The 18750-nt window shown below is 35.3% G+C and overlaps 1 protein-coding gene across 1 annotated transcript in view; it reads right to left on the reverse strand.

Moving 5' to 3' along the window:
- Positions 1-18750, reverse strand: part of LOC145248198 (amine oxidase [flavin-containing] A-like) — an 87642-nt gene that overhangs the window by 48696 nt on the left and 20196 nt on the right. The window contains exon 2 of the mRNA XM_080110061.1: positions 12998-13088. Within this exon, the coding sequence (XP_079966187.1) occupies positions 12998-13088 (91 nt within the window). The remainder of the gene's footprint in view (positions 1-12997; positions 13089-18750) is intronic.

The raw sequence follows: 18750 nt of genomic DNA on the forward strand, positions 1-18750 counted from the left end.
AGACGTTCAGCTTTATATTATAGATATATGATATAGTCATGAGATGATTCCAATACTTTTTCCAATTTCAATATAATTACAGACTGATTCTTTTAAAACTTCTAACTATTTAGGTATACAGTTATTGTATTTTTCATTATTTTTATTTTTGGATTCCTGTAAAAAGTCATGCAATATGCGCATATATTTTAGACAATGTACATAATACATTTATGGTGTATCGACTTTACTTTTACTGGTAGTTTAAAAATCAATAAATACGTATCGTTTTAGCATTACTAACAGACATGAGAAATTAAGTTTTAAACAAACAAAAAAGTAAAAACACATTGAAAAGGATCAGTTTTGGCCTCGAAAATTAGTTACAAATTTTCCGATTCCGACAACCCAAAAAGTTAAGATTTTCCCAATTCCTGGTTTTGATTTGTCCCAACACTAATATATATATATATATATATATATATATATATATATATATATATCTTAATAATTATAAAATTGTGGACCGTCCAGTCATCTTTATATTCTTGAATCTTGTATTATAATCAAGTCATATTCACACACATTTATTCCAGCATGATTTCTATATAATCTATTTATTCAAAAGAAATTTATATTCAGTGAATATCCTCATTTGCATATTACACTAAAGAAAATTCATTTTAATAATTAGCTCGATTTTATAAATTGTTTTTTTTTTTTTAAATAATTGAATCGTTTTCTTCTAAGAAATATTAAAGTTAATTATTTAATTTATCTTTAATATAATTCATATTTCAATTATTAATAGCCGACAACAGTTGCATTTAAAACTGGAAATAAGCTTATTTATTTAACCTATTACAGTTATTTCCCCTGTAATCTATGAGAGTCACTTCGTGCTTGATTTTCATAAACCAAGCTGGATGTGTTTTATACTTCCTTAAATCAAAAATGTGGTCAATTTTCGTAACAAGTTAGGATATTTGGTGTATCTTAGATAGCATGTGACTAATTGCTTCACCTGGCAATCTGTTTTAACCGGACATGGTAGGGTATATGCAACTAATCTCCTCTGCTATATAATAAAATGACTCCAGAAATTCCCCTCTGGACCAAAGTATGGTAAGTTTACAACAAAAGATGCTACATACAAATTCAATACCTCTAGCCTAATAGCCACTATCTTATGTAGCTTTCGAGCACCATTTTAGACACATTCAGTTGTGATATTAGAATGCTACATTGCATCCTACAAGCAACACCATCACAATCACAATCACAGCATCTTTAGAGGAAGGAGTCCCTATTTTTCTCTATATATATTTACCTACCACCACTACCAGTTATCACCGGAACCAATTCTACATGTTCCACAGATACACCGACCATAACTGGCTATTAGATATATACAGATGACATACTCTTTCTACTTTCTGATTAAAAAAATAATAGCCTCCCTTGCCAAATTCTTTCCATTCTGATTGGCTGAGCTCTGAAAATTCTCATATTCCAGAATCTAGTTATTTGCTTCATAAACGAATAATTATTAGCATTACAATATGGTGTCACTAGGAGACATATTTTTTGTCCGAAGTTCATTTATTGCATAGGTCATTTCAGACATGTAAGATGAAAAAATACAAGAACTCAATTTTTCCCCTCCGACTTTGACCTTAATAGGATTAAAAATCATGACATTACATGCAAATGTAATGTGTACAAACTGTAGCACATTATCTGAGGTTTGCTATAGGCCTATCACCTCTACAGTTCCTCGACATTGGTACATTCCTATATTTTTTCCAGTGACAAATTGATTTAGAATTCGAGAAAACAAAAACAATCATTTAGAATTTGAGTGGGATGTGACTACTGAAACTAAACCAAAACAAACTTCACTGCAGAATTGATATTTGACCTAATTCGCTTTTTAGTTAATTCATCACGTTTTTTTTGTCTTTTTGTGTTTTTTTTCTTTGGCACTTCCGCCTCAATAATTCGAGTTCGAGCCCCCCCCCTTCAAACTTTTTTGGGATTTTTCAAACACGTTGTATTGCATTACGATCATTTTTTTTAATTGGTTTTTGTTTTTTTTTACACAATTTTTTTTTAATAGTTTTACCATTGTCTGTTTTTATAATATTTAAACAGGGTTATTACTTAACTTTGTTTTCATTTTACTCCCCCCAACCAACCACACACGCCTCTAAAAACCAGAGCAACGCTGGGTACCCCCCCCCCCCCCGGTAGTCTATAATATAAATCTCACCTGTCTGTTCAAATGTATGTATGTTTGTATGTCTGCCTAAAACTTTCGACAGAGGCGACAGATTTTCACGACATTGGTATCATTTTGAAGCTCCACCCTTCGAACGACAAATATCTAAAGATTGGCTAAAAACATTAATTTGTTGACCCTCAACTGGGTACTTTTCTACAGGGAGGGGGTCGCTTTTTCGCTGATATTTTCGAAAGTCATCGCCTCTTTTCAATTGACAAGCCTTAATTTAAACCTACATCACTTCTGGTTTGGTACAACAACAAAGATGTCACTTTTTTTTTCACGTTCTTTTCCTTCTTTGTGGTATGGGTTCGAGCCTGCCTGCCTGCCTACTACCGCTTTTTTTTTTTTTTTTTTTGTTCAATACACACCTCCAAACACCCGGGCAATAAATCAAATAAAAACTGTACATCATCAAAATGAAACTTCATGCAAAAAAAAAGTCTTCAAATGCTTGTGAAAACAATACTAAAAATAAAACAATAATGAAATGGAAATGACGCTCTTCAAAAATGATTTCAAATCACAGAAAACAAGTTTGAATGATCAAAAAAAAAAAAAAAAGAAAGAAAAACGTTTGCACATCAAAACGGTTCATCATTTATATTTTACAAAATCTGTACAAGATTCAGTCAGAGTAAGTGAGAAAATCTATAGAAAATAAATTCTTACATTTGACATCCAACAACTGATACTTTCTTCCAATCGTTAGAGTTTTCGAGTTTTACAGTGCACAGTTTTCACTTGATAGCAATCTGACATTTTTTTTTTTTGCTTACTGTCTGAATTTGTTCAAGTATGTTTTCAATTCTCCTAGAAATACATGTTAGCTTTTCTTTGCTCCAAAACTGACATTTAAATCACAGCATGATAACAACTTTGAGCCCTATTTATAGTTTTATTACAAATTTTGAAATAACTGGAATTTAACTCTCATAAGATTTGATCAGAACTATAAAATAATTGTGTTTTATACTATCCCATATAAATGTAGTGTGCTAAAATATATACAAAACAATGAAAATACATATATAGCACTATTATTTAGTCTACAGTTTGTGCGCTGGGATTGCGATGGGTTTGTTGGCACAACAGGTATAAAGCTTAGCTGCTGATCACATTTTAGTGTGATTGTCTGTTTGGATTTCAAGATTCCCCGAATTTCAGCATCTTAAGATCTCTTAAGCTTAATGTAATGAATTTCGATCAAAATTCTATGGAAGGTGATGGTGGTCATGGTCATAGACTGACAACTTGGGTGTTCTAAGTTTGAATCCAGTTCGTTCCACAAAAGGAATCACTTTCATTTAGGGATGTTGGCAACCGTCACATGGTTTCTCTGTGACGCGACCGTCCCAGGGAACGGTTAAGCATTAAGGATGTTTATAGTTGGAGTATAATGCGCACAACCCAGAGGGTCGCGGGGAATGACCTTTCGAGGCAGGAGAATGCTTGCAGATCCACAGGTGCACTCGAGGAGGAGAGGACCTCCTCTCGGGTGATGGAACTGGATACGATTGGTTCACCCCTTCGCCAAGCATATGAACACGGTGCAGAGTCGAACCCAGAGTTGAAGCTGAAATTGGAGTCCGAGTTGTTGAGAGTCTGAGACTGTATCTCAACTTGTAAAGAGTTGCCACACCCTCTCTTCCTACATCATCCCCACTGCAATACCAAGAGAAATCTACCGATCGACTCAGCGGAGTCTGTTAAAATCAATATTGAACTGTAGACGATTATACATAACTAAATTATTGTATATCTTATCTTGAATTTAATCAGTAGAATAGAGCACTGAGCTGTTTTTCTTTTGTGTGCATGAAATTGCTTTTCTTCTAGCGTGACGGATCGATGAAGCATCGACATATCAATCCGGTTGCGAAATTAACACCAAACAAATCGATTGACGGAACCTGCCACACTAAGACACCTTGCTGACCTGCGAAGGACGGGTCACACTCCTGTAATGTCTTTCTAGAAAAAATTCTGATTAGAAAAACATTGGGGAAATCAATGCCAATAATAGAATCTTTGGATGCAGATGATGATAATGATGCATATGATGATGATGATCAAAATTGATAAAGAATTCCAGACATAGGGTTTAGTAGCATTTATATTTTTCTTTTCATCTTAATAACGTTCTATAAACACTTCACATGTGCGTGTTAATTTCTCGACTATACATAACTTAAAAATTACTCTAAATTTTTAGATAATTAGTGAAATAATAAAATTATTAAAAAAAAACAAAAATTAAAAAACAACCATTCCCTTTCACTCTTTTTTTTTCAATTTTCTTATCAGTTTGTTCAAGCTGGGGATGGGGTATCCTACTGGATGCCAAACAGTCACCCACTATCTCGTACTCCAACCAAGAGATCTTTTTAGGATTCTGACTTCCGCTTTAAGTACAATTATTTGCATCTCTCTTGCACTTGGCCAACTGGATATATTTGCCACATAGTTTTTGAAATTATTTTTCATGAGTCCAGTTGCTCCTATAATTACTGAAGTGATAGAGATCTTCCTAAGATTCCAGTTTCTTTTCATGCCATACATAAGACCTTGGTATTTTGTTATGTGTTGCCAAAAATGTAATAAAATTGCACTGGTTCCTGGCCAACGTCAGATAGGCACAGCTCATAAAAAATAAAAAAAATATTGTGACTGAATATTTGAAGATAAACACTTGCATCAAAATGACTGTGTTTGGCATTAAAAAGAAAAACACTCAAGCAACCATAGTAAAGTTTAAATAACATTTTTGCCAGGTTCAGAGGAAACTTGATACAAAGCAAATACGTTCATGGTCATTGAACACATTAAACACACGGACAGAAATAGCAATCAATCCGTCTATTCAAAACTGAGACTTTAATTTCAGGTTTCCAAGTCTACAGAAATAAACAAATACTTTTATCTGCAATGAAATAAATATGCAAATGGCAATTCATTGGCACACCTCCGTTCAGTCTCGAAAGACAATGGATACCTCTTGTAAGGATAGCTGCGCATGTAACTGTGAAGCAAGGGTTGCGTAATCTCCAACTACACTTGTCGTGAATTTATACTTCTCGTGAATTTACACTGCTTGAGTCCAGTGGCAAGAAGTTTACGAAGACTGGAAACAATGCAGAGATTAGCGGAGAACACATACGCCACCTGGAATTCCCAAGTGATCACCCATTTTAGTACTGACCAGGCTCAGGATTGCTTAACTATAGTAATCTAAAGAGGAACCTGTGTGTGAACATGATTAATAATACTATAACAACATCTCAGTAACAGCTCTAGAGAAATGGTAAGGGAGGACACACATGCCAACAGTGGTACATTAAAGAATTTTTTTTTTTTTTTAATTCTTTTTTACTCCAAAAGAGAGAGGGTGGAAGAAACTTAGTTTTAGCAGTGCTCTAGAACATCCTTAATTTTATTTGCACTGAAAGGGACGGCTAGAATCCTGAAAAGATCTCTTGGTTGGACTCACTAAAATAGGGGTAAATGTCAGACATCTGGTTGGATGTCCCATCCCCTAGAAGAAAAAGTTTAAGAAAAATAAAAAAAAAATAAAAGACCTCCTAAGTTTTTTTTTTAGTACTTATATTTAAAAAAAGAAGGAATTTATGTTCGGGGGGGGGGGAAGGGGGGGTTGAGAAACTTAATACTATTTAACATCTGTTTAGCTTTCTATGGCCCTGGGCACTGCCGGATATCCCCGCTAGTATAAAATAAAGCAGATACTATGACTGAATATTTGAAAATAAACACTTTTATCAAAAGGACTGTGTTTTGGCATTAAATAACCCCTCCCACCTAAAAAACAACAACAAAAAAAAAACATATACCAACAGTGGTACATTAAAGACTTTTTTTTTTAACACTTTCTCACTTAAAACAAGCATATTGCCACTTGGAATGAAAATTTTATGAGTATCGGTGGAGTGACTGTCTCACCTGCCATTTTGGGAGGAAAAAAAAAGGGGGAAATTATTCAACAATAATTCATTCATATTAGATTTATGTTGTAATGCCTATGAATCCCCATTATTTTCTTTAGAAAAATAAAACTACTTCAGCAATTTATCTAATTTTTGGAGCGAATTCCAAAGTCTAATAATTCAAGGAAAGTAACTATTAGAGTAGAAAGACTTTTTTAGCACACCTTGATTAACAATCCTATTCAGCTTCTTTTTGTGTACCTTGATGAACAACTTCCTCTCCATTGTTCTGCTGATAAACTTGTTTCCACGTTTTTTTTTTATTGATTCCTAACACTTGGAGAGGTAGGGAGAGGTAGGGCATCGATAATATCACATTAAAATGGGAGCTGTTAAAAATAGAGAATGATACTGCAATACTTCTGCATTTAGCAACCTGAAATTTTCACAAAGTTACTCGAGCATGCCCGGCAAATGATGAGAATAATCAGAAACGTCCGACAAGTGGTTTTCTGGATATTAAGACATTTTTTTCCAATGTATTACTCAACGAATTTCAATGGCCATCACAATTCTTAACATGGAGAGGGGATGCTTTGTAACACTTTGTTTTATCATTTGCTCATAGTGGATTAACAGTTAAGGAAGGCTCCTGTTATTCCTGTCATCAGCTGAGCATACTCAAGGAACCTCAGGGAAATCGTGGGTCAGTAAATGTAGAGGTACTGATACTGTTAAACTCTCTCTCTCTCTCTCTCTCTCTCTCTTTCTCTCTCTCTCTCTCTCTGCTAGTGATAGTAAAAGCAAAACATTTTAGCACAAATGTCCTCGTATTAATAGTGGCTAATTAATAACAAATAGACAAATGACCCCTGAAGAATTGCTGCCAGTCCAATCCAGAGCAGAGTCAATAGTTTGGCCAAGTAATTCTTTGTTCAAGAAGCTTCCAGACAATACTTAAATCCTTGATTAGAATTAAATTACTTATTTTAAAGATCTGGATCTTGTAAAAATGTTGTCCAATCCTTGTCTAGAAAAGAAAAAGAAACAAAAACGTTCCAATATTTAAAAGACACAAAATAATCAGACCAGAGGAGACAAAAATTGCGATATTTAAAAACAGACTCCTAGGTTAGATTTTTCTCATTAGACTTTTCACACCTTTGATGTAGGAGACCAGAGTCAGTAATTTTTTTTTTTTTTTTTGTGTGTAACAAACTCCAGAGTTATATTTTTGTTCAACCAACTCTGGACCTAAAATAATGAGATGTTTCTTAAAAACGTTTGCCTACTATTAATACTCACACTTAAAAATGTTGCCTAAACTAAGCTGAAAAACAACCACAAAAAAAACAAAAAAAACAAAACAATACTAATATTTAATAGTCACCAAATAATTATACACTCCTTATAAAAGATTTTAGCACTTACACTTAAACATGTTGGCTACGCCTCCTTGCCTCCTCATCTAGATGGAGAAAAAAAAATTAAACACAAAGTAATGATGGCCACTCCTTGTTTAGACCCACCCCAACTTCTGGGAATTTCATGTTCTCAGATAGACTAATCAATTAACAATTGTTGCAATTCTCTTTATTAGCTGGTAAAAATGGTCAGTAAACATATCTGTCTAAGGCAAGGTACATTCAAAGTAACTTTTTAAATTAACCGTTTGTTCTTGTCTAGAATTTCTGTTAGCATACTCCAGTTAATTGACAATAAACCAATCAACCCCCTCCAAAAGGACTAGGAGGACTAGGTAATACTATTCATGTCTAGCCATTCTCATTCTGAACCCCCCCCCCCAAAAAAAGTGTGTGTATGTGTGTGTGTGGGGGTGGGGGGTTCATGGACGAAATTTTATCCATGCTTTATTCAGCCAACTGCATCAATAGTTGTCATATCAATAGAGATTTACTATGGCATCATAAGGGCTGACAAAGTACCCCCCCCCCTTTTTATGTCAGAATGAGAATATAGTTTGGCTAGATGCTAGTAAAGGGAGCACCCTCATAGGCATTACCTTATCCTTTTCCTCCTTTTGGAAGGGTTGGGTTGGCTTATTGCCAATTAACTGGGGTGTATTGACAAGAATTCTGTTCTCAGCAATTTTTGCACTTGGCCAGAGTAAACCAACTTTCTTTTCCAGCAAAATTCCACCCATTTACTGTATACGTCTCCAGATGCTGGAACACTTTCTACTCTAATAGCTTATTTCCACAAACTGCTCGTCTGTGAAATCCTGCTCCCCCTTTCCCCAATTGTACCAACATGCAGAAATTTAATTGTAATGTTAACAGAGCTCTTGCTACACAACTTCCCACTTAGCATGTCCTTATAAATTTCACTCTTAATTCACAGTAACCTATTATGTCACAGTAGCAATTTTTTTTTGTCTGGCGTGAATAATAATAAAAACAAGCAGAGCATGCGGGTTCCCCATTCATGAGGGAAAAATTTACTTTCACCATGACTAATGTTTGTGCAAAATTAAAAAAAAAAAAAATCCCAAGGCCTAATTATTGAGAAAAGTGCAAACAAATGAACGGATGAACGGTTTGGTAACAATTTTACCCATATAATGCCCCCTAGGCAACCAGAATTATCCTGGAAAATCCGTTTTGGGAAAAATTTACTTTGACCATGACTAATGTTTGTGCAAAATTTCAAAATAAATCCTAGGCGTGGTTATTGAGAAAAATGTGAACAAATGAATGGGAGTGAATTACTAGGTTCAAATCCCTCCTTTGTTGGGGGACCAAAAAGACTATCATCTACCTTCTCCCTTCCATGATTACATCTTCATCTGATTCCCTTCTGCTATTCCCATATTGAATGATCTGGCATTTTACCTTACAGCATGTCTTTAAATGATTAAACATACAAAAACTAGTAGGGAGCCCAGCGTTGCCTGGTTGTAAAAATATGCTAAAATATGTTTTTAATTGATGCAGATTTTGTACTTATTATTAGAGAGCCTATTCTCTATTGATTATTATATTGTACCCAATACATAGTAATGATTTCAAAAGTTTAAAAGACTTGGGTTCCATCAGCTACAATTGAAACCAAAACATTGAGCGCTCCAACCTTAGTCTTTACAATTTGAGCTATCGTCAAATGGATAAGAAATAGTTAAAAATGAATCAACAAGAGCACTTTAAGTCGACTCATGTCTATCAAGTTTCAAGTATTTTAAAATTTTGACCCTATAGCAGCTATTTTTACTGGCTAAAACCTCATAAAAGAACAGTTCACAAAAATAGAATTATTTGACCCACCTCATGCTGCTCTACGAATTTCTGTCGCTGAGAAGATGAACTTTGAGAAAAAAAAAAAAAAAAAAAAAAAAAAACGATGGAGACAGACAGACAGACATAGTGAGTTTTATAAATAAGATATAGAAGAATACACATGGTACTTTAAAGAGTAGAAAAACAACAAAAAAAAGATGTGTAAAGCTTGAAACAAAAACTAGCATCCTTTTTGATAGGTCCTTGGTCAGACGTCTAAATAGCTAATGATGACAAAATCTCATTTTTATTCTTGGCCACATTGTGTTGAGAGAGTCCTCAACAAAATCTCACGTTGACTACAAGATTTGGGTGTCTAAGCTCCCTTTTCTATCACAAGGAAATAACGTATCTAGAAACCAATTTCTCTCCAAGGGAGAGAACTCTGGTCCTGACACCTCATTTTTTGAGTTGAATATCTACATAGTATGAAAATACGGTGCTTGTGCAGATTAGGAAGGTTTTAAACTATCGCCTTTCAGGTGAAAACATTACATACTTACTTATAAGCTTAATATAAATTCAAGAAATTATAAAAAACGATCCAGTAGAAAATATGTTGGATGTATTTTTAACAAAAATTCATCCACAATTATGTTCGGGCATTTTGTTTAAATTGGCGGAAGTAGAATTTTTTTTTAGTCACAATGATTGATTGCAATTACCTCCCCTGAATCATGAGAACTTTTCTACATTAAACATAATAAAACTCTAAATCGCTAAACTCAATTTTATTTTTACTTGTAATTATTTTTTTTACTGGATCAAGCACTGAAAATATAAACTATAATGCTTCACCAAAAAGTATTAGATAAAGCTCCCCACCCCCACCATCTCGCACTCTATGGGTTACTTAGTATACTATTAGTTGATCTGATACCAGTATGTAATTAAGTGACCTTTGCTTTGATGTTTAGACTTGACTTAATTATATTAACTTTGGTTAGACTAATTGCTTTTAACGGATAAAAACGTTACTTCTTTTCTGACGGGTTTTGTTTGCAAACAAACTGGACCAATTCAGCATTTTAAAGACTTCATGACTAACTAGTAAAATCACATTTCTCTTCTGTGCGTCTGGTTTAACAGCGTAAATCTGTTTAATAAAAACAAATATATACATAAAATAAATAACAAGTAAGATAAATAATAATCATAATAGCAATTTGAAATGGAAAGTGTGCACTAAGAATGGGAAAACTTGAGGCAGCGGAAGGTATGAAACTACGCAACCAAGGGGAGATGTGAACATGACATCAACAAATATTTTTTTTTTATACAGGAATCACCACTTATCAAGGCCAAGAGGCCACTCGAGGATAAGGGTGAATGGGTATACATTAGTCAATGTGATTATAGCGTAGTAAACATTAGTGGGAATTTTGCAAATTGGATTACTTAGTGGGACGGTTCATCAAGAACTTGTTTACATTGGACTTGAAGACAATCAGATTGTAGTGAGCTGGAAAACAGGCAATCGGAAAAGAGTTCCACAGGTGTGCAGTTCTAAGAAAGAACCTTTGTTCATGGAATCTGCATTTAGGTTTAAGCACAGATAAAGAGTGTGAGAAATTATTGATAGTGGTTTTGGCTAGACGAGTGTTTTTCGCGAAGGTTTGGCGAGGGGGAACCATAGATTGAAGCTCCGCTGAGCATTTGCCATGAAAATAACGATAAAGCAGAGACAGGCTCGCAATGTCTCTTCTGTGGGAAAGAGGTTGCAAAGAAGAGAAAAGGGCATCCTCCACTAAGCTACAAAGCCTATTTTAAACTCTGTAAAGGCAGGATAAACTGCTTCTAGCAGCTCCTGCCCAGATGTGGCAACAGTATTCCATCGTTGGCCGTACCTGGCTTTTATATAGGTAGAGAATTGCATCAGGAGTGAGATATCTACTGGAGTGATAGAAGGATCCCATTTTTCCAGCGACCTTGGCAATGGATTTGATATACATGTTCTATTTCAGGTCAGGAGTAAAGGTCAAGCGCAGAAGCTTGTCAAAACGTGAAGCCTTCCCAAGACAAGAGCCATTCATTTCAACCGATGCCAGATTGGCATCAGAGCGTAGATGGTGTAGAGATAGAAGTTTGGTTTTAGATATCCGAGAGTCCTAGAAATAGACACCATCAAATCAACAGAAATGAAAGAGAATGTTAGAAAAGAATACCTAACAAGAACAAGTAAATCCCTTAAAAAATAAATTATATAGCAGAAACCTAATAAAAGGAGGTTTTTAGTTCTCTCGCACTGCATGAACTGTGACACCAGGGCCTTTAAGTGGGATAGAGAAGTCAATGCCCCTGACCTGTAAGAAATGCCTGGGTAGCCTCATCGACATTCCTCAATAAGGGTACCTCATGCGATTAGCGATAAACCAATCCCTTCTCAAAGAGAGACGGCAAAGCCTGGGAAGGTGGACCGCCTAGAACTGTACAGAGCAAGCATTACACCACAAACAAGAGAGACCAGGAATGGTCTAATCTCTTTATTTTGGGGCCCCTGAGGTAAAAACCTCAGCAGAGTAACATAAAAACTTAATGAAAGGAATAAATACATGGGCAATATCACTAATAAAATACTCTGGCCCGTTCATAGGTTGGACTGAAGAAGAACTGAAACATCTTTATCAGAAGACCAGGAAACTTATGACCATGCACAATGCACTACTCCAAAAGGATGACGCTGACTGACTATGCGAAAAGGAAAGATGGAAGAAAAGGACTGGTTAGCATAGGAGACTGAATGACAAGAAAAAAATACATAACACAGAAAGGTTAATTACTACAGCAAGGCACACTGTAAAAATAAACAAGACAAGAGATAAGATAAGAAAAAAAATGGGAAGATAAACAGCTACACAGATAACAAAAGATGAGACTTACAAAAATATCTGGACATGGCTATGAAAAGGACACCTAAGCAAAGAAACTGAATCATTACAAACAGCCAAACAAAATAACACAATTAGAACCAACTATATCAAAGCAAAAATTGAAAAAAACAAGAAATTAGCAAATGTAGACTCTAAAGAAAAGAAAAAAGACCAGACAAGTGCAAAATTGATTTTAATAAACATATCTATCTATTAAAATTAAATTGAAGACTTTTTTCTTCTTTCGTGTCATAATATTTTATTATTTGAAAATTTGAAAAAAAAAAAAAAATCCAATTTTAACAAATTAATTTTGCACTTGTCTACTCTTTTCAACCATTAAATTTTAAATTCTAAATATCGAATTCCTATTATTATTTTTGTGTAAGACCAACGTTCGATGCTGTTATCGGACATTTAAATCTTATTCAACCTCAATTTGTCAATTTTCAAATTCATGCATCCTTTTTATTTTCACTTTGTTTATCAGTTTTATTGGTTCCCCGACAAAAGGAGGGTGGACTTGTAAATTCACCCTTGTCCGTTCGTCTGTCCGCACTTTTCTCAATGTACATAATATCGCAAATATTGAATTTAAAATTAATAAAAATAAAAAAGAAAAGTACTCACTGGCCAACAAACTGGGCCCCAACATCCCAGTTTTCCTCCAGGCCATTATGACCTTTTAAGGCAACAACTCTCGTTCGTCCACCAAGGCGATCTTTGGAGTAAAAAAAATAAAAATAAAAAATTACTTGATATTTAGAATAAAAATAAAAAAAACAAGATTTAAAAAATATATATTTTTAAAAGTCTGCAAGAAATAGAAACAATTTGTTTTTACAGAATATACAGCACATTTAGTGACAATGTTAATGTTAAAATACAGAGTCTGTTGCTTTCCATTTGTGTCTTAGAAGCATCATCCAGGAAGTGGTGTACTGATTTAATGCTTACTGATCGATGCCTCTGTTCAGTATCGAAAGACAGAGGATATCTCCCGTAGGGGCAGCTGCGTGTGTAACTGTGAGACAAGAGTTGCATAATCCCTAACCACACTTCTCCTGAATCAGCACTGCTTGAGTCCAGTGGCAAGGAGAAGTCCATGACGACTGGAAACAATGCCGAGATAAGTGGAGAGAACATACAGCACCTGGGAGTCCTAAATGGTCACCCATTTAGTACTGACCAGGTTCAACGTTGCTTAACTTTGATGATCCAGCAAGAACCAGTGTGTCAACGTGATTATGCCGTACTGATGCTTACCAATATAACAATGAAAAGTCTAGTTGTTAAGTTGAAGACTTGAAACAATGCAATGCAAACTAAAGATTCGAGAGCAAATGTTATCAAGATGAAGTTGATGATTAGTGGTTGTAGTGTTGGAAAGCTTCCGTGCTCAGTTTGTGGGTGCAATTCAATGCTTTTGTCGTACCTTTAAGCATTGGGTACACAAGAAGTACATTTGGTTGACAGATGATGGCCAGTTGGTGTGGAGAAACGTAAGACAATGGAGATGGATGAGAACTCCCATTTGAAGTATGAGGGGTTGTCCAAAAGTAATGCCTCCATTTTTTCTTTTTTTTTATTCTGTTCAAATGGATTAAAGGGGGATTAGAAATTACATTGTCATGATAGAACTTATACATTCATGACCTGAAAGTTTCATCTTTCTGTTACAGATATTGACAGTGTTTGACTAAGAAAGCAACCCCTGTCATGGATTGAAAGCTAACATTCTTGCCCGTCAGTTTGCCTCAAACTTTACCTTGGACCAAGCAAGCCATTCCCTCTCTAATTTTCCTCTGCGGACAGAAACCACGCTAGATGATCTGAAGATCACGTCTTACCAAGTACATGATATCATAAAAAACCTAGACATCTCAAAAGCATGTGGACCTGACCTCATCCCGCTGTGCTATTAAAAGAATGCTCTGCTGAGGTCGCTCCTCAAAATGCCTTAATGAATCTTGCTTTCCTGGCTGCTGGAAAACTGCTTCTGTGATACCAGTTTACAAAAACTCTGGCAAAAGGACTCATTAAATTATCGGCCAATAAGCCTCCTCCCTCTTTTTGCCAAAATATTTTTTTTTTTTTGTTTTTGTTTTGTTTAACGGCATATCAACCCTTTCTGGGTTATTTAATGCTGAGTCCAGTTATTTTGGGAATAGTATTCGATGTTGTATCCAGTTATTTTATATGAGATTTTTATTCTTCAAGCTCCTTGTATTTTCAATCGTTAGTTCGTAGCTTTTGGTTTGGTTGTTTTATAGTGGATTTTGTCATTTTTGTTCTCTGCCTTGCAGAATAAGATTGGGTTTTGCAATGGGAGGGGGAAAAGGGTTACAATATTATTAAGTCTTGTATTATTAATGTAGTTATATTGTTGATAGTGTTTTATATTCAAATTGTCCTCATTCTTAAGGAAGGTTTCTTGGAGACAAATAACCAAAGGATTAAATTTGGTTTGCAACAATAAAATTTCATTGTAATTTGCCTTCAATCCGCGGCAATTCCATTGGATTATCTTGTAATTCATGATGATTTTTTTTTTTGGTTTGAGGAGAACTTCAGTTTCCATGTCTTCTAATTCTGTAAATCTATTTGTAGTAGTAGTAGTAGTAGTAGTAGTAGTAGTAGTGGCTTCTGTTTGTGGTAATTTCTTTATATTATTTTGTTTTTTGGTAGATGTATTTTTTGTTTGTTTTTCAAGTGTGTTTTTTTCACCACGGGGAAGACGTATTGGTGACCTGTGTGGTCTTTCTTTTAACTGATTTTGTTTTTTCTTAGTTTCGTCTTTTTCAGCATCTGCACGACGTACTGGTGATTTTTGTGGTCTTTCTTTTGATCGACTTTGTTTTCTTGAATGTTCTGATTTTGGTTGAGAATTTGTTTTATTGGTAACATTAGTTGATGATTTAATGGGATGATTAATTTTTGATATGTTTGGTTTAATTTCATTTATAAATTTGGGCCAGTTGTTTGGTCCCAATTGTAACAATTTGTTTATTAGTATTTCATATTTGGAGTCTTGGTTAGTGATGTTGGAGGATATACAACTTGAGGTGACTTAAGAGTACGTCTTTTCCTTCATGTATCCATCTACTATTTTCCTGGCTTCAAGGAAGGAGATGTTTTTGGTATGTTTTATTGACACTACTTCCTTTTCTTTCTTCCCGGTTCTGCATGCTCTAGCATAAGCAGGATGGTTTTCTTCACAATTTGCACATTTGCAATCAAGATTGCAGTCATTGACAGTGTGGTCTGTATCTCTCTGGCCACATTTGCCGCACACTGCTCGTCCCCTACATACATCCTCATAGTGCCCAAACTTCTAGTATTTAAAGCACCAAAGTGGGTTTGGTATAAAAGGTTCAACTTTTTCAACGTTGAACCCAATTTTGATTTCTTTTGGGATAGTGGGTTTATCGAACTGCATAATGTAAGTGTTCGTATGTATAGTCTGATTCTCTTTTTTTATTGTAATTCTTTTAACGTTTATTACTCCTTGGTTTTTAAGTTCTTTTGTTATCTCTTCAGTAGTGCACATTGAGAGGTCTTTCGATTTTACTACACCTTTGGATGTATTCAGATTCTTGTGTGGATAAGTTTTGATATTTATGTTGTGGAAAGTTTTCATTCCTAGGAGAAAAGTGACATGTTTTTCTTTTTCCACTTCCACCAGTAGGGTTTTATTTTTTAAAGTTTTTACATTTTTTGGAGTAATATATGCCGATATAATTTTATGTATAATAAACGGTGATAAGTCAGTTATTTTGGTTTCTTCGGTGGATTCCAATACAATAAATTTTGAGGATGTTTGATGTAGTTCATTATCTGAACTATCCGAGTCGATGTGTTGGCGCTTGGAGTTTTTATGATTGGCCATATATATATATATATATATATATATATATTAAATTCATTGTTTATGCTCCCCACCCACCTCGGAATCCAATATTGGGGTATGTTAAGGGGGAAACCCATTCGCCTTGTCATGCCAGGGCTACATAAACAGTATACATGTCCCAAATGAGAGCCATGATCCTTTAGTTACACAATCCAAGTAACTTGTGGTAACTTCTATAGCAGGCACGTGGGGAAAACCAATGAGCACATATCTAAGGTAATGGCCGAAACCCAAGAGGAAGACCTTCAGTCTGTAGTGGAATGGAGTAAAAAATGGATGGTAACGTTCAACGTTGCCAAGACAAAGCTAGTTTCTTTTAATAATTACACAAAACCTTACCAACCAATAATAGCTATGGCTAGAGATACTTTACCTGAGAGCACTTCGTTCAAGCTCCTTGGCTTAACGTTCACAGGAAACAGGAGTTGGAATAGATACACTGAGATTATTGCTAAGCCTGCTGCAAAGAAAGTGAGCTTTCTCTATCATGCTAGAAAGTTACTGACGTCTGAAAGTATCCTGTACCTCTACAAAGCCACTATTCCCCTATGTATGGAGTACTGCTGTCACATTTGGGCTGGTGCATCTGCTACTAGTCCCAAAAGAGAGTCGCTAACCTAATAGGTCCCGAACTGTCATCTAAGCTTCAGCCCCTGTCCCACCGACGAAATGTTGCATCCCTCTGTTTTACAAGTATTTTAATGGTGGATGCTCTGACGAACTACAAGCCTTTATACCCCCTCGCCGAAAATACCCCTGACAAACCGACAAGCAGCGAAGTCCCACCCCTATAGAGTTGAGATCCCTAGATGTAAGAAAGCCGTTTACTCTAATAGCTTCTTCCCCAGAACTGCAGGACTTTGGAATTCTCTTCCGGTTTCCTGCTTCCCCAACTGTAATGACATGCAGAAGTTCAAGTGTAATGTAAACAGACATCTTGCTGCTAAACTCCCTACATAGTACTCCTGCAACTTAGGTCCTTGATAGTAGCTCCCTACATCAAAGTGGCAACGTGCCTTGTTTGGGGTGAAAATGTAATAATAAAAAAAATAAAAAATAAAAAAATAACTGCTGGCCAACCTTTGACAGCCCAAAGAACTTCCATCTCTTCATTTCCCTTACTTCGATGCCGTCCAACTTTATGCCACTAGAATAAAACCTTTTCGTTATGTTAAGAGAAGTTTTGTTTTTCATTTACTACTAGCAGGGAGACCGAATGTTGCCCAGGATTGACTGATGATCTACGAATGTTTCACACGCCCATATTTTTATTATCATCAAAATCAGTGAAATCAACCATTTTTCAATCAAATCGATCGATTGCCTGCTCTCGTTGGGAACTCATTCCTAACTAGAGCAGACACCAGGAGGAAACTTCACAGAAATAATTTCCTTTATTTTGAGAACCAAAGAAGTACACTGTAAAATAGCTGTGTGTTTAAATCTAACACCCTCAAAAGAAAGAGGAAAGAGAATAGGTAGGGAGAGAAAAGAGGAGAGAAACGAACAGGTGAAAACGAGAAGACAAAGGGAAAGAAAAGGTAAAGAGAGTAAAAAAAAAAAGAAGGAAAGGGGAGAAAAAAGGAAGGAGGGGAGGAAGAGAGAGAAAAAAAGAAAAGAAAGGAGGGAGGGAGGAAGGAAGGGAGAGAAAAAAAGGAGGTAGAGAGAGAGGAAGGGAGAAAAAAAGGAAGGGAGGGAGGGAGAAAAAAGAGGAAGAGAAGGAGGGAGAGAAAAAAGAAGGAAGGGTAGGAGGGAGAGAAAAAGTGAGGAAGAGAAGGAGGGGAGAAAAAAAAAGGAGAAAAAAATGAAAGAAAACGAAGGGAGAAAAAAGGAAGCAGAGTGATAGAAAAGAAGGCAGATGAGAAAAAAAAAGGAAAAGAGTATGAGAAAGAATGACTCATTTTCTCTCTAAGCTAAAAAAAAAATACACTGTGACATTGTAACCAAGCTGTATGTTTAGATCTAATACTATGCAATCTGTTTGGCTTATATAAACTAAACAGCACAAAACAACCTTTTATTTTTGACAAATTCTTTATCTGGTTTCTTATTACTTAAAATGCAAACAATCTGTCAATTTGTTGGGATCTCGGCTGCAATTCCGCTTAAGGCTCCCAAAATGGCCAGCATACAAAATTTTCAATTAAAAAAAAAATCACTTCAGGAAAAATGGACATTCAATGCTGGTTTACATTGATAATGTTTTAAACCAACACATTTCAGGTGAAAACATTATGTACTTACATATCATGGCCAAATTAGTATAAATTCCAACAGTTTTTGAAAACAATCCAGTAGATGATGTACTAGAAATATTTTAAATAAAAAACAACCACAATTACGTTCCTAGATATTGTGTTTAAAGATGGCTGATCCTTAATTTAAGTCAAGGGTTATCTCCCTTGTTTGCCACACTGATTAGGTTGCACAACTCTTTCACATTAAAGCATATGAAAAAACTTGATAATTAGAT

The sequence above is a fragment of the Euprymna scolopes genome, chromosome 26 (assembly GCF_053919585.1).
Source record: "Euprymna scolopes isolate OS-2025 chromosome 26, ASM5391958v1, whole genome shotgun sequence".
In the NCBI taxonomy this organism is placed as follows: domain Eukaryota; kingdom Metazoa; phylum Mollusca; class Cephalopoda; order Sepiida; family Sepiolidae; genus Euprymna; species Euprymna scolopes.